General features: G+C 42.7%; 1 protein-coding gene across 1 annotated transcript; it reads left to right on the top strand.

Annotated features, from left to right (window-relative positions):
* Positions 1 to 3098: 3098 nt before the first annotated feature.
* On the top strand, positions 3099 to 14016 carry LOC141082324 (uncharacterized). The gene is made up of 6 exons (XM_073566271.1): positions 3099 to 3224; positions 3354 to 3533; positions 3617 to 3740; positions 3824 to 3921; positions 4120 to 4210; positions 11742 to 14016. Exons 1-6 carry the CDS (start codon positions 3147 to 3149, stop codon positions 12758 to 12760), a joined length of 1590 nt encoding a protein of 529 aa, XP_073422372.1. The 5' UTR covers positions 3099 to 3146; the 3' UTR covers positions 12761 to 14016.
* Positions 14017 to 15530: the final 1514 nt, after the last annotated feature.

Genomic DNA, 15530 nt, shown 5'->3' with positions numbered 1-15530 from the left:
CGGTGTCATTTGTCCCCACATGTAGTAGCAGGAATGGGTAGTCATCTGTAGGTCTGAAGAGTCCTGATATCCTGTCAGACACATCTTTAATTTTTGCACCTGGAAGACAGCACATTTCTCTTGAAGATATATCCGGTCTGCAGATAGCGGCCTCTGTTCCTCTCAACAGGGAATCCCCCATGACCACCACTCTCCGTTTCTTCTTCACAACATTTTTCTTTCTCCATCCAGGAGGACTCTGAAGGCGTACAAGGTTGCTGTTTGTTGGCAAAGTCTTATCCTGATGTATTTCTTCATCGTTTTCCTGCGTGAGAGCCTGGTACTGGTTCCTGAGCAGTATGGGTGCTGACTGCCTCCTGATCCTCCTGCTTCTCTGGGTCACATGTCTCCATTCCTCTGTTTATTCAGGTGCACTTCGAATGTCTTCTCTTTCTGTAACATGAAGAGATAATTCTGCTCTGTCCAAGAACTCTTCACCTTCCTTAATGATCTTCAACGTAGCTAACCTCTCTTCGAGATTTTGCAACTTTTCCTCCAACAGGGTCACAAGCTTGCATTTGTGGCATGTGAAGTTTGGCTTTTCCACTGGTAAGTCTGTGAACATGTAGCAAGAAATGCAGCTCACCAAATGGCTCCTGGCCTCTTCCATCTTGAGACGGTTTTTCCGATTTCCTCTTTTCAGCTGCAACGGCCAAAACCCAGTGATCGTTGAGCTCGCGGAGACTCTTCACTTATCCCAGAAGGCACTGGGAATATGCAAATGATCTCCTCAAGACTCTTCCCCTGGTTTTCCGATTTCCTCTTTTCAGCTGCAACGGCCAAAACCCAGTGATCGTTGAGCTCGCGGAGACTCTTCACTTATCCCAGAAGGCACTGGGAATATGCAAATGATCTCCTCAAGACTCTTCCCTTGAACTTTCTTGCCACAGCTCGCATTGATGTGCCATCCTGGATGAGCTGCACTACCTGAGCTACTTGTGTGGGTTGTAGAGTCCGTCTCATGTTACCACGAGTATGAAAGCACAACCAACATTCAAAAATGACCAAAACATCAGCCAGAAAGCATTGGTACTGAGATGTGGTCTGTGGTCCCCACCTGCAGAACCACTCCTTTATTGAGGGTGTCTTGATAATTGCCAATAATTTACATCTGTTGTCTATTCCATTTGCACAAGAGCATGTGAAATTGATTGTCAGTCAGTGTTGCTTCCTAAGTGGACCATTTGATTTCACAGAAGTTTGATTTACTTGGAGTTATATTCTGTTGTTTAAGTGTTCCCTTTATTTTTTTGAACCGTGTATATATTTCACGTCGCCGCCAGATTCGGGGCCTGCTGGTCCGGCCTCGGCCACTAGGAGGCGCCGGACTGATACGTCGCCGCCAGACCGGGGCCTGATGTTCCGGTCTCGGCCACTAGGAGGAGCCGGACCGTCGGTTCGCCGTCGGACTCGGGGATGGCTGTTCCTGCCTCGGCCACTGGGAAGAACCGTGGTTCACCCCTGGGTGAGGGTGGTGACAGAGAAGAGGCTCCTGCGCAGGCATCTGGTGGGCGCAGGCCCTGCCCCTCTGTCAGTCATGTAGGGCTTACTGCATCACCAACTGGCCTGGTCCTGGGGGCGGTCGTAATTACATCATCAGTCCGGGATCCTGTGAGGGATGACCTGATCCCTCAAATACCTTGGGACTCGTCCTTCAAGCCGCCGGATATATTCTTGGTTCCCCTGCGTGTTACTGTGTGAATTGCTATAGTTAACTCTGACCTCAGCCTGGATTTCGGACCATTCTATTGCCTGCCTTTTTTCTACCTCTGCCTCTCTTCCGATATTTTGACGCTGACAATCGCTTGGATTTCTGACCCTTCTGCTGCCTGCTGATTCTGTACCTTTGCTGCCCTTCTGGTTTTACTGACCTTGGCCCACATTTTTGACTCTTCCTCTGCCTGCTGATTTTGCACCTCTGCTGCCCTCCGGCCTCAGACTCCTGCCTCCTGACGTCGATTACGGGTTTTAGTTTTAACCCCTTGGTGGCTGTCCTGCTCTGGTCCACTGCTCCACCAAACAGCTACCCCCTGGGTCTTGCTACAATTCCAGATCCCTGTATAGGGGTTAAGGGTCTTGGGGTTACTCGGGGTGCTGTTCCTACTGCAGCCCAGATTCGCAGACGGCCGTTACAATAAAGATAGAGAGATTTTTTTTCTTTACGTTGGAGAGTCCAATTCCAGCTATTGCTGTGGGACCTGTGATTTCTATCTATTCCACTGTGTACAGGATAATAGAGTATAATAAAGTACATCTATGTTCTGGGGCACAAAAAGCTTAATTTCTTTTTAATAGATGTTCAACATGTTAATTATTGTAAAATGTGTCTTCTGCTTTTTGCATATTGTTTTCTTCTTACAAGAACTGTTGGAGCCAATTTTTCTTTAGAAACATTTTAATATCGGCTTTTTCTGGAGTTTTTCTTGTAATATAGGAAAGCCTAAGGCCAGAAATAAACCCCATAAATCACTGTACATGGAGACTTTGGGATCAGATCATTTCTGTCCACGTTGATTGTGGAAGCAAAAGATCTTTTTTAAAGCCTCAAACTTCTGGGTGTGACTCAGAGCTGAGATCTAACATGATAGAAGATTCCAGTGCGGGGAAGACGGGAAACCTTCATATAGACGGCTGGTGGGGATGGAGGCAGTGACCGACTCTGGCCAAATCTGTCTCTAGAGCCGCAGTAGAAGATGAAGATGTCGTCCTCATCATGAAGGAGTTATTTCTCATGTCGCGTGTAATGAATCTCTCCTGCAGTATTGCTAATGCCGATTCCAGTGTCGGTAATGAGACGAGAATTAGCGTTATGGAAGATGAGTCTATGAGGAACGTGTTCAGCTGCCGACTCCGAGGAGGAAACTGCTTGTTGTCTGTGGCCTAAATATATAGGTTTTATTAGTAGATGTCAGGGAAGAAAACTAAACCCTGTAAGATAATAAATCTCCTCATATGTTTCCCTTATTATCTCCAGTAATTGTATTATTACACAGGATTCTTATGATGTTACATCGGATCATCTTCTTCTCATTCAGGTCTCTACAATATCGGATCCTCTCAGTGAAGATCTTCTACAAAAGAGAATTTTCCTGATTTACCCATCAAAGATGGATATGGACAGAGACAAGATGGCGGAGAGGATGTTACACCTCACCCTAGAGGTCCTCTTCCGTCTCACTGGAGAGGTGAGAGATTCTGATGACGTCACATTACATCATTCTTATCTATGGGAATAACAGACGGACAGAACTGGAGAGGTGAGGACTCTGGGAATGTCTGTAGTGAGATTTATTAATGTGTCTCTCCATAACCAGGATTACACAGTGGTGAAGAAGACCTCTAGTGATCGCTGTCAGGACCCTGTGTCTGAGGGATGGGGAAGACCCCTAAGCCCAATCACGGGGCCTCCACCTCACCCACTGATCCATAAGGACGTCAGTGACCAAAAGATCCTAGAACTCATCTACAAGATGATTGAGCTGCTGACTGGAGAGGTGACACTGCTGGGAATGCTGGGACATTATACAGTAACGCTATGAAGGGATCGGGGAGATGACGGTATCATTGTATGTGTCAGGTTCCTCTAAGGTGTCAGGATGTCGCTGTCTATTTCTCCATGGAGGAGTGGGAGTATTTAGAAGGACACAGAGATCTGTACAAGAACGTCATAATGGAGGTTCCCCAGCCCCTCACATCACCAGGTAATAGACAGGACTAAATACACACGGCCTATAATTATCTGTATGTAGAGAACGAATTCAGTCCCTGTATGTGTTTCCTCCAGATCTATCCAGTAAGAGGACAACACCAGAGAGATGTCCCCGTCCTCTTCTTCCACAGGACTGTAAACAAGAAGATCCCAGTGCTCCTCAGGATCATCAGGTAGATGGAGAGAAGGTGTCAGGAGATCTCCCCTATGATGTGTAGGCGGCTGTGAAGGTCTTGTGCTCAGTCTTGTTTTATCCACCAGTATTATATGTTTTATACTTGTGTAATGAGAACGGTGGAGATGGCAGGATTAGAGCTGATCATAGATGGGACTTCTCCATCTGTCTGTGACTTTTACAATATTTGTTTCAGGGTGAAGATCTGACCCATATTAATACTACAGAGACATATGTGAGAGATGATGAGTGGTGTAAAGAGGAGATTCCCACATATGACTACCCAGGTGAGTAGTAACCACTGAATGCAGAGAAGTCACAGATTCCTCTCAGTCACCGGCTGTGGCTGCTTTATCGGTGGTGTAGTCCGGCCGTATTACCATGATCACCATTTTGCCTCTAGACCACAACATTCTCCTCCACCCAAAACTGTTCAAATGACTTTGGGCATTGAAAGCCCTTTTCTATAGAACTTACAACCTGGAGGATCCACCTACCCCCTGGGATTAGTGTGAGGGTGATCTCTTAAAGCAAGATCTATATGATTGCTTGTACTGACCCAATATAGGCCAAGTGCGCGCTTAAAGAGTCACACCGAACACAGAGTTAGATGTCTACTCCTTTCTCAGCAAAGGCTTGCACACAACTGAAGTTTATTCTCAAGACAAAGAGACAGGAAATGGGTGTCACACAATCTTCTGAGTAGCCAGTGTCAGTCTATGATAGGTCCATTTCAGCTTCACTTCCATATATGGTATCCAGTATCTCAGCTTCTGCATTCCAAGGATTCCTTCCAAGGTGTTGTCTGAAGACACAGACGCCATCTTGGTACACCATATTTGAACTGACTTATATAAGGTTTAATAATTGATTTAGTAGCCATTCTCTCCTTCACATTAGGAGACGCTGACCGTTACCTGCCCAGATCTGTAACTATAAAGCCAAATGACAGCGTACGTAGAATGTGCTGACAAGATAGAAAATCACTTGTAGAAAAATATGTGCTTTATGTGGTGCTCTGATTACATATTCATCTGTATTACATCCAGCAAAATGTCACCGGCTATGGCGGCGCCCTGCGCAGTAGTATCTATAAGTAAGAGATAGAGGCTACTGCGCAGGCGCCGTTGGTGTCATTTTGCTGGATGTAATTTTTTTTCTAAGCCTCACAATAGCCACAATATTATAGGCATTATCAATAATAATATCAATGCTATTATATGCATTATGTAATAATGGGGGCAGGTCAGTGAGGGGTCAGCAACCTGTCATAAGCCAATACAGAGGAATATGTAATCAGAGCACCACATAAAGCCCCGCCCACAGCCCCGCCCCAGAGCACGAGAATATCATTAACTGAAAACTACAAATACGGATTACACAACAACCACAAGACGGATTTCATCACCAGGTATCATTGTAATCGGTATATCGGCGCTGACCTGACAGTGTCTGTAGGTTACTGTGCACAATCCTGCTGACAGGTTCCTTTAAGACATCTCAGCTCTGCACTATTATACACAGTTCTCTATAAATGTGTAATATTTCTCCATGAATCTTATCTGACAGAAAATATTGGCCCTTACGATAGTTTAGATTGTGACGTCACCGAGCCCCATACTCTAATTACCCCAGAGAGGTTTCACCACTAGCTGCTCATTTATTACTGATGGAGACTGTGGAGTTTGATCATTTCAGTAGATGTTATTGTCTATAGTCACAGTGTTTGATTACAGTAGTGTCCAAAATCCTCTGATTTAACCTCTTCCTGCAGCCAGTTTTGTGTTCTTAATCAGGCCCCATTATTAATATCTGACGTGTGTCACTTTGTGGTGATAAATTATTCACAAAGGATAATAGAAAACAAATGGATCTTACAAATTATTCTCCAGCTTCGCACTATACCCTACATACGGTTGTACACTACTGTCTGGGCACATGGCAGTGTTCAGAAGGGAAGGAGCGCCATTTAGCTATATGAATGCAGATCTAGCTGGAATAGTTTGCAGACACAATGTATTGGGAGCAGTGTTCATGGTCACCTGGCAGCTCAAAAGATGTCCACCATGAACATGCTTGGCGCTATCTTCTCTGCTTTCCATATCCCAAGGATTGACTTGCTCATCGCCCTTTAACACCCTCACATGGATCTGGACTTACACTGGGACCCCTAGGCTTGGACCATGGTGTTACCTGCTACTCTGTGGTGTTAGATGCCAAGAAGAATAGTCAGGTAGCTGGGTCAGAACCAGAAGGACAGAACACAGAATCAGAAGACACAAGAGTAGTCAGTAAACGGGCCACGGTCACAGCAGGAAACAAATACACAAGCCGCAAGCTGAGCACAGAGGACTGAACCAGAGGAGAACAGCGCTGTATCTGGCAGATTCCGGCCATGTGCTTTGCGCTTTAGTAGGGTGTGGTACTTTCCAGTTGGCTGAAGTAGGGAGCAGATTACTCCAGCTGGACAGCAGGAACAGATCCCAGATGAGATTGGACTCACCATATGCAGAAGCTCTAATATAACTAAATGACAGAAAACCAGAATAGTCGAAATACCCATAAAGTGATTCCATGTTATTAATTAATTCACTGATGGTTGTAAACTATACACACGGGGTCAAAATTGTTCTTACCCCTCGTTTAATGACAGAAAAACCCACAATGGTCACAGAAATAACTTGAATCTGACAAAAGTAATAATAAAAAATCTATGAAAATGAAAGTCAGACATTGCTTTTCAATCAAGCTTCCACAGAATGTGTAAATCACGGTGTGTTCACTAATTTGCATCACAGGTGTCTACAGTCTTGGAATCAGTGAGTGACCTGTATAGAGGCTACAGATCCTCACTGTGCTGTTTGGTGACATGGTGTGTATCACACTCAACATGGACCAGAGGAAGCGAAGGAAAGAGTTGTCTCAGGAGATTAGAAAGAAAGTTATACACAAACATGTTACAGGTAAAAGTTATAAGACCATCTCCAAGCAGCTTCATATTCTTGTGACTACAGTTGCACATGTTATTGAGAAATTTAATATCCATAGGACTGTAGCCAACCTCCCTGGACGTGACCGCAGGAGGAAAACTGATGACAAATCAAAGAGACAGATAATATGAATGGTAATATAGCCCAGAAAAACTTGTAAACAGATTAAAGGTGAACTTGAAGCTCAAGGAACATCAGTGTCAGATCACACCATCCGTCGTATGAGCCAAAGTGGACTTCATGGGAGACGACCAAGAAGGACACCATTATTGAAAATAATCATAAAAAAACAGACTGGAATTTGCCAAACTACATGTTGACAAGCCACAAAGCTTCTGGGAGAATGTCCTATGGACAGATGAGACAAAAATGGAACGTTCTGGCAAGGCACATCAGCTCTATGTTCTCAGATGGAGAAATGAGGCATATCACAAAATCACTGTTCCTACTGTTACGTTCTGGGGCTGCTTTGCTGCATCTGGCACAGGGTGTCTAGAATCTGTGCAGGGTACAGTGAAATCTCAAGACTATCAAGGGATTCTAGAGAGAAATGTGCTGCCCAATGTCAGAAAGCTTGGTATCAGTCGCAGGTCATGGGTCTTGCAACAGGATAATGACACACAATACACAGCTAAAAACATGCAAGAATGGCTGAGAGGAAAACATTGGACTATTCTGAAGTGGCCTTCTATGAGCCCTGACCTAAATCCTATTGAGCATCTTTGGAAAGAGCTGAAACATGTCATCTGGAAAAGACAACCTTCAAACACGAGACAACTGGAGCAGTTGCTCTTGAGGAGTGGCCAAAATACCTGTCGAGAGGTGCAGGAGTCTCAGAGACAGTTACAGGAATCGTTTGATTGCAGTAATTGCCTCAAAAGGTTGTGCAACAAAATATTTTAGTTAAGGAACCATCGTTTCTGCCCAGGTCTATTTCATGAGTTTTACTTTAAATTCTGTGGAAGCATGGCTGAAAAGCAATGTCTGACTTTCATTTGCTAATTTTCATAGATTTTTGATTTATTACTACTTTTGTCAGATTCAAGTTATTTCTGTGACCATTGTGGGTTTATCTGTCATAAAACGAGGGGTACCAACTATTTTGGCCACGTGTGTAGGAGGAGTGAATATTTTGACTCCACAGCAACTTTCCGGAAATTAACACACAGTGGATGTTGGAGAGTGAAAATTACACATTTGCCATGTTATTACCCAGCACATAGTGCCCAGATTGTGCTCCAGGAGACACACACCGCAAATTAAGTGGGTTCTTCTCACTATAATATTGCTAAATACAGGGATCCTAAATGTTGTTTGTGCACACTGCAAGACTCCGAAGTGAGAGCGGATTTTGCTGGATTGGTTTATCGAAACCCTGGAGCTTTTCAACCGGCTTTTAGCCACTGATAGTGTGATGGACCTGAGTGGGGACTTGTTTTTTGAGAGTTGAGAATTGGTATTATTTTCACCTACATAACATTGATTGGTTTCTTTTTATTCAATATTTGGGAGGCAGAATGAACAAACAGTTGAACACCACACACTACTGGTCCATCCAACAAGGTTTTCTATTAGACTGTAAAGTCTCATTGTCTTGGTAACATAGTAACATAACATAGTAACATAGTTTTGAAGGCTGAAGGAAGACCTTATGTCCATCTAGTTCAGCCTATTTTTAGTGCAGCTGTTCTGCATTGTTGATCCTGGGGAAGGCACAAAACCCACAGAGTAGAAGCCAATTTTCTCCATAGGGAAAAAAATTCCTTCCCCTAAGCTGGGTCAACCATCTACCTATAATATTCTGTTTATTCGTAACCTTCTATACTGTTACTCACAAGAAAAGCATCCATTCCTTTCTTACATTCATTCAGTGAGTTGGCCATCACCACTTCCTCAGGAAGAGAATTCCAGAGCCTCACTGCTCTTACCGTGAAGAACCCTCTTCTATGCTGGTGCCGAAATTGTCTTTCCTCCAAACGAAGAGAATGCCCCCTTGTTCTTGTCACAGTCATTGGTACAAACAGTTCATTGGAGAGATCTCTGTATTGCCCTCTGATATACTTGTACATATATATTAAGTCTCCCCTAAGTCTTCTCTTTTCTAGAGTAAATAGACCTAATTTTGATAACCTTTCTGGGTATTGTAGTGAACAAACTCCATTTATCGTTTAAGTAGCCCGCCTTTGAACCCTTTCAAGTTCAGTAATGCCTTTCTTGAGCACCGGCGTCCAAAATTGCACACAATACGCCAAGTGTGGTCTGACGAGTGATTTGTACAGAGGGAGAATTATGTTTTCATCTCGTGTCCCCAGACCTCTTCTAATGCATCCCATGACCCTATTTGCTTTGGTGGCAGCTGCCTGACACTGGGCACTCCAATTTAGCTTCTTATTGACTAAGATGCCTAAGTCTTTTTCCATGTCTGATTTCCCCAGCAGTTTCCCGTTTAGTAAGTAATTGTAGCATCTGTTTCTCCTTCCCATGTGCATAACCTTACACTTATCTGTGTTAAACCTCATTTGCCATTTTTCAGCCCAATTCTCCAATTTACTCAAATCTGTCTGTAGTTGCAAACTGTCCTCCTTTATGTTAACTACCTTACATAGTTTTGTATCATCTGCAAATACTGATATTTTACTGTGTAAGCCATCCACTAGATCATTAATAAATATATTACATAGTGGGGGGCCCAATACAGACCCCTGTGGTACCCCACTAGTAACCCTGGCCCAATCTGAGTGTGCCCCATTAATAACCACTCTTTGTTTTCTATCACTAAGCCCGCTACCTACCCATCTACACACATTTTCCCCTAGCCCGAGCTTTCTCATCTTACTGACCAATCTTTTATGTGGGACAGTGTCACATGCTTTAGAGAAGTCGAGATAAATGACATCCAATGATTCTCCTGGGTCCATTTGAGAGCTTACATCCTCATAGAAGCTGATCAGGTTAGTTTGACAGGAGCGATCCTTCATAAATCCATGTTGATATGGAGTTAAACATTTATTAACATTGAGATATTCCATAATGGTATCCCTTAGAAACACTTCAAAAATTTTCCCTACAACAGATGTTAAGCTTACCGGCCTATAGTTTCCAGGTTCCCTTTTACACCCCTTTTTGAATATTGGTACCACATTTGCTTGCCGCCAATCAAAAGGAACAGACCCTGTTTCTATAGAGTCTTTAAATATAAGGAATAGAGGTCTGTCTATCACATTACTTAACTCCCTTAATACCCGAGGGTGAATGCCATCAGGGCCTGGTGATTTGTCAATTTTAATCTTACTATGGCGGTTCTGCACTTCTTCCTGGGTTAGGCAGGTAATACTTAATGGGGAGTTTACATTATCACTCTGCATTTCCCCTGGCAAATCCTTTTCCTGTGTGAAAACTGTTGAGAAAAAAGTATTTAAAACATTTGCTTTTCCCACATCGCTCTCTATGATTTCACCCTCATTGTTCTTTAAAGGGCCGACACCATCAATTTTAATCATTTTACTGTTTATATAATTAAAGAATAGTTTGGGGTTTGTTTTACTTTCCTTAGCAATGAGTCTCTCAGTTTCCATTTTTACTAAATGTATTTGTTTTTTACACATTTTATTTTTTTCTCTATAACTTTTTAATGCTTCTTCATTGCCTTCTTGTTTAGCTTCCTAAATGCCTTGTTCTTGTTATTTATTGCCCTTTTTACATCCTTATTTAGCCACATTGGTGTTCTCCTGTTCCTAGCCCTTTTATTTCTGCACGGTATGACTAGCTCGCAGTGGGGGTGTAAAACTGATTTAAATATTTCCCATTTATTTTCTGTGCTACTATTTTTGAGGACATTGCCCCAATCAATTCGGCGAAGGTCCTCTCTAAGCTGATCAAACTTTGCTTTCCTGAAATTCAGCATTTTCGTAACCCCCTTCCAGGGCACCTTACTGAAGGACAAGTGGAATTGTATTATATTGTGGTCACTGTTCCCTAGGTGCCATCGACTCGGACTTCTGTTATTCTATCTGGCCTGTTGCTTAACATTAAGTCCAGAAGGGCTGTCCCTCTAGTTGGGCCCTGCACAAGTGGTGACAGAGAATTATCCTTGGTCACTGACAGACATTGGTTTCCTTTCTGAGATACGCAGGTTTCAGTTTCCCAGTTTATGTCGGGGTAGTTGAAGTCCCCCATAATAATCACCTCATTGGGATTTGCTGCTTTGTCTATCTGTTTCAATAATACATTCTCAGTGGTTTCTGTTATATTTGGTGGCTTATAACAAACCCCTATGAGGATTTTATTACTTTTCCCTCCTTGTATCTCCACCCATAGAGACTCCACCTCTTCATTTCCCTCTTGTATATCTTCTCTCAATGTGGGCTTTATATATATATATAGACAGACTCCACCCCCTTTCCTTTTTTTACGATCCCTCCTAAACAAATCATATCCTTGCAAGTTAGCCGCCCAGTCATAGCTGTCGTCTAACCATGTCTCAGTTATTCCTACTATGTCGTATTTTTCCTCATACATTACCAACTCCAGATCTTCAATCTTATTGGTCAGGCTTCTTGCGTTGGTCAGCATGCAGGAAAGAAGTTTTGCTTCCTTTTTCTTAGCTTCCTTCTGAGTACCCTGTCTTGGGTCCTCTTTACCACATCTAGTATCCTTGATTAGTTTGTCTTTCAGCTGCATGTTCTTATCTGCTGTTTTTTCTCTCAAAAATTAAAGATTTTTTTTACATAGCTTACAATTTTTATGGACAGTTTAATTAGAAGTGTTCAAAAATCCAAAACTAAAAGATATTTTATTAATAAATAATAATTGTTTTTTATCTTAGCAGATGACTATACCAGGAGATCAGAGGGACAGCTGACATCTTCAATTTTTCAATCTGATGATCTTGAGATCCTACAAGATACAACTGAAGTGAATGCCATTACTCCAGATATACCATCATCCATTCACAGCAAAGATCTGTCATCTGATCCTATGAAACAGGTCCCATCTTCTGATTCATTACCAACTACTAAGGAAAATCAAAATCACAAAAGAGGCAATAAAAAACAAACTGCTCCTAAAGCAAAGAAGCCATTTTCATGTTCAGAATGTGGGATATGTTTTACATGGAAATCACGTTTTGTTACTCACCAAAGAACTCACACAGGAGAGAAGCCTTTTTCCTGTTCAGAATGTGGGAAATGTTTTAACGAGAAATCACATTTTGTTAGACACCAAAGAACTCACACAGGGGAGAAGCCTTTTTCCTGTTCAGAATGTGGGAAATGTTTTGCACATAAATCACATTTTGTTACTCACCAGAGAACTCACACAGGGGAGAAGCCTTTTTCATGTTCAGAATGTGGGAAAAGTTTTAAACAGAAATCAGAGCTTGTTACTCACCAGAGAACACACACAGGGGAGAAGCCTTTTTCCTGTTCAGAATGTGGGAAATGTTTTGCACATAAATCACATTTTGTTACTCACCAGAGAACTCACACAGGGGAGAAGCCTTTTTCATGTTCAGAATGTGGGAAATGTTTTAATCAGAAATCACATTTTGTTACTCATCAGAGAACTCACACAGGGGAGAAGCCTTTTTCCTGTTCAGAATGTGGGAAATGTTTTTGCAATAAATCAGATTGTGTTAAGCACCAGAGAACTCACACAGGGGAGAAGCTTTTTTCCTGTTCAGAATGTGGGAAACATTTTGCAAGTAAATCCCATTTTGTTACTCATCAGAGAACTCACACAGGGGAGAAACCTTTTTCATGTTCAGAATGTGGAAAATGTTTTAAACAGAAAGGGAGTCTTGTTCCACACCAAATAACTTACACAGGGGAGAAACCGCTTTCATGTTAAATGGAAAATAAATCTTGATCACCATCAGAGATCTCACACAGGGGAGAAGCCTTTCTCCTGTTCATAATGTGTGAAATGTTTTAACCAGAAATGGAATCTTATTAATAATAATAACCTTTCTTTTATTTAGTGCTAACATATTCCGCAGCCCTTTACAGTTTGCACACAGTATCATAGCTGTCCCCAATTGGGCTCACAATGTAAATACCCTATCAGTATGTCTTAGGAATATTGGAGGAAACCCACACAAACACGGGGAGAACATACAAACTCCTTGCAGATGTTGTCCTTCGTGGGAGTTGAACCCTGGACTACAGTGCTTCAAGGCTGCAGTGCTAACTACTGAGCCACCTCACCAGAGAACTCACACGGGGAGAAGTCTTTTTCCTGTTTAGAATGTGGGAAATATTTTAACCAGAAAGCGCTTCTTGTTAGACATCAGAGCAGACACACAGGGGAGAAGCCTTTTCATTTTCTTAATGTTGGAAAAGTTTTAACCAAAATTGAATCTTTTTAAATGGGTTGTCTCTTGTCATTCCTCATGTTTGCTGACAAAAGGATAGAACTAATCTTTATTAATTCCAAATGTAAAACTATACCCATAATTCACTGCCTGAAGGTTAGTCAGAAGGTGACTAATAGAAAAAACATAAAGCCCACAGTTCAGTATATAGGGTGAGGTGACATATACACACTCACTCTCCAAGCCTCTTATTTCTACGGGTTTCATTGTCCTCATCAAAGGCGACTCATCAGGAGACTATTTAATAGTGATCTATATTCAAGCGAGACTAGACAAAATAAAACTAAAATCATTTATCATATTATCCGAAACCGTCAGAAAGCTAGCCACATATTGGCAGATCCCAAACTTCAAACTATATACTTCATATAGTTTTTACATCACGAGGGACACGGATCTATCATTCTACAGGAAACAACCTAGGGGTTTTCAGCCTCGGTTGGAAGAACACAGATCTCTTCCATTGACCATCGCTGAACCATGGATACATTTGGAGAAGCCAGGTTGTGATCCTCGGATCAACTGGCCTTTTACCTTGTATGGACTGAATGGATTGTCATCTTCCTACACGTCATTACCTCCTCTCTGTGCGTGCCACAGGTGGGGTAGCGATCCTGGGAGCGAATCAGCGGAAGGGTGAGACTCTGTAATGTGCACTCTGTTGGGTATTTTGCTGGGACTGTTCTATGTGTTATCTGCCTGTTTTGTGGTTCAATAAAGCATTGCCACACTGTTTTACCCTCACTGTGTGTTGTCTGAGTAGCGTTATGCCCATGTTAAAGGGAGAGCATTCGATGGGACGATCCCTGATCCATGTCGTTTCAGCCAGCTGACTGGGGCGCCCGCTGACCACCCCATGTTTCCACAGGCATGCTTCAATAGTCTCAATGGGAGGCTAGAAGATGCTATAACCCGATAGGCTCTGCCACATACAAGCAATGATCAGATCACCTGCATGTAGCAGAGTTGCTCACTTGCTATGAGCGCCAACCACTGGGCAGCACTCATACGGTAGGATACGGCAGTGACAACCATAGAGGTCTGCTGGAGACCTCTGGTTGTCATGTCAACCTATCAGTGACCCGCGATCACGTGATAGGGTCACCAATGTGCGGGATTTCTGGCCCATCATGTGCGAGAAAAGATGTAGGCTCAGTGCCAGAGCCCACATCAAAAGGAGGGAGTCCGACATCAGTGTACGTTTACACCCGATGTCAGAAAGGGGTTAAAGGGGATTGTTTTTACAGAGACGGAAGTGGTAATCAATCATGTATACGTACAAATAATTACAAAAATACACAGCTTCTAATGTTAAATAGTATAGAGTTAAGACTAGAAAATATAATTTGTGTAAATCATGTGTAGATATAAAAATTCAGGTAAATGTCAAATGTTCAAAAACAGCAAAAAGGCAGAGATGCTGACCTGCCCAGGCCTCCCAACAAATGCACTGTCAGGGTGAGTGGGCCCATATAGTTAAGATGGGGGCAACACAGGTGCAAGAATACCGATGAGACAACCGCTCACGACCTACCAATGTATGGAGGGACGGATGCTTGGTATATTAATGCACAATGAAGACTTGTATGCGGCGCTGTTCACACAATGGTAATGCACAGCATCCAGGCTAACAGCCTATTAGTTACGCCCATACTATTAGATCAGGCGGGCTGCCTAGTGCCATCCAAATGCATCCCATGTGAACAGACACCACAGTTTACAAGACTGAATGGGCCCAACTGCACCCTGAAAAATAAAGTGCAAAAAACACATATAAAAAATATGAGAGGTATTAGTTAATATTTTGGCCAAAATACATAAGCAAGTAACCCACGCCATGCGTTGGCCTAAAAAAGTTTCAAAGGACTCACAGAAATTGCTTCTTCTACTTCCACCACTGCTGCTGCTGATAATATTTTGGCGTTGAAGAATTGACGGTTCGGAGGTGGGAAGTCTACAACCGCGATTCGAATGGTGTGCTTCACTGCTGTCTTAGGGAAAAGCTCTCTTAAGGTTGTGTAAAAGCGTGTTTCAATACTCCAGCATTCCCTGTTCCCTTTCTAGGGCGGGGATCGTCTGGCAAAATTTGGTTTTATAACGTGGATCTAAGAAAGTGGCAACCCAGTAGTCAGCATTATTCCTAATCATAACTATACGGGGATCATGTTGCAGATAGTGCAGCAAGAAGGCGCTCATATGTCGGGCTCTACCATGAGGTCCAAGCCCATGCTTTGTTGGTGGCTGGGT

This window comes from Dendrobates tinctorius, unplaced genomic scaffold (genome assembly GCF_039654945.1).
Source record: "Dendrobates tinctorius isolate UK_male_01 unplaced genomic scaffold, ASM3965494v1 ptg000017l, whole genome shotgun sequence".
NCBI lineage: Eukaryota > Metazoa > Chordata > Amphibia > Anura > Dendrobatidae > Dendrobates > Dendrobates tinctorius.
The sequence above is the reverse complement of the archived record's forward strand: the minus strand, read 5'-3'. Positions and strand labels throughout refer to the sequence as shown.

Bases quoted from the DNA above. Each gene is read 5' to 3' on its own strand.
- LOC141082324 (XM_073566271.1), top strand. From the start codon at position 3,147: ATGGATATGGACAGAGACAAGATGGCGGAGAGGATGTTACACCTCACC. The intron at 3,225-3,353 runs GTGAGAGATTCT...CTCCATAACCAG, and splicing joins TCTTCCGTCTCACTGGAGAG to GATTACACAGTGGTGAAGAA. The intron at 4,211-11,741 runs GTGAGTAGTAAC...TTATCTTAGCAG, and splicing joins TCCCACATATGACTACCCAG to ATGACTATACCAGGAGATCA.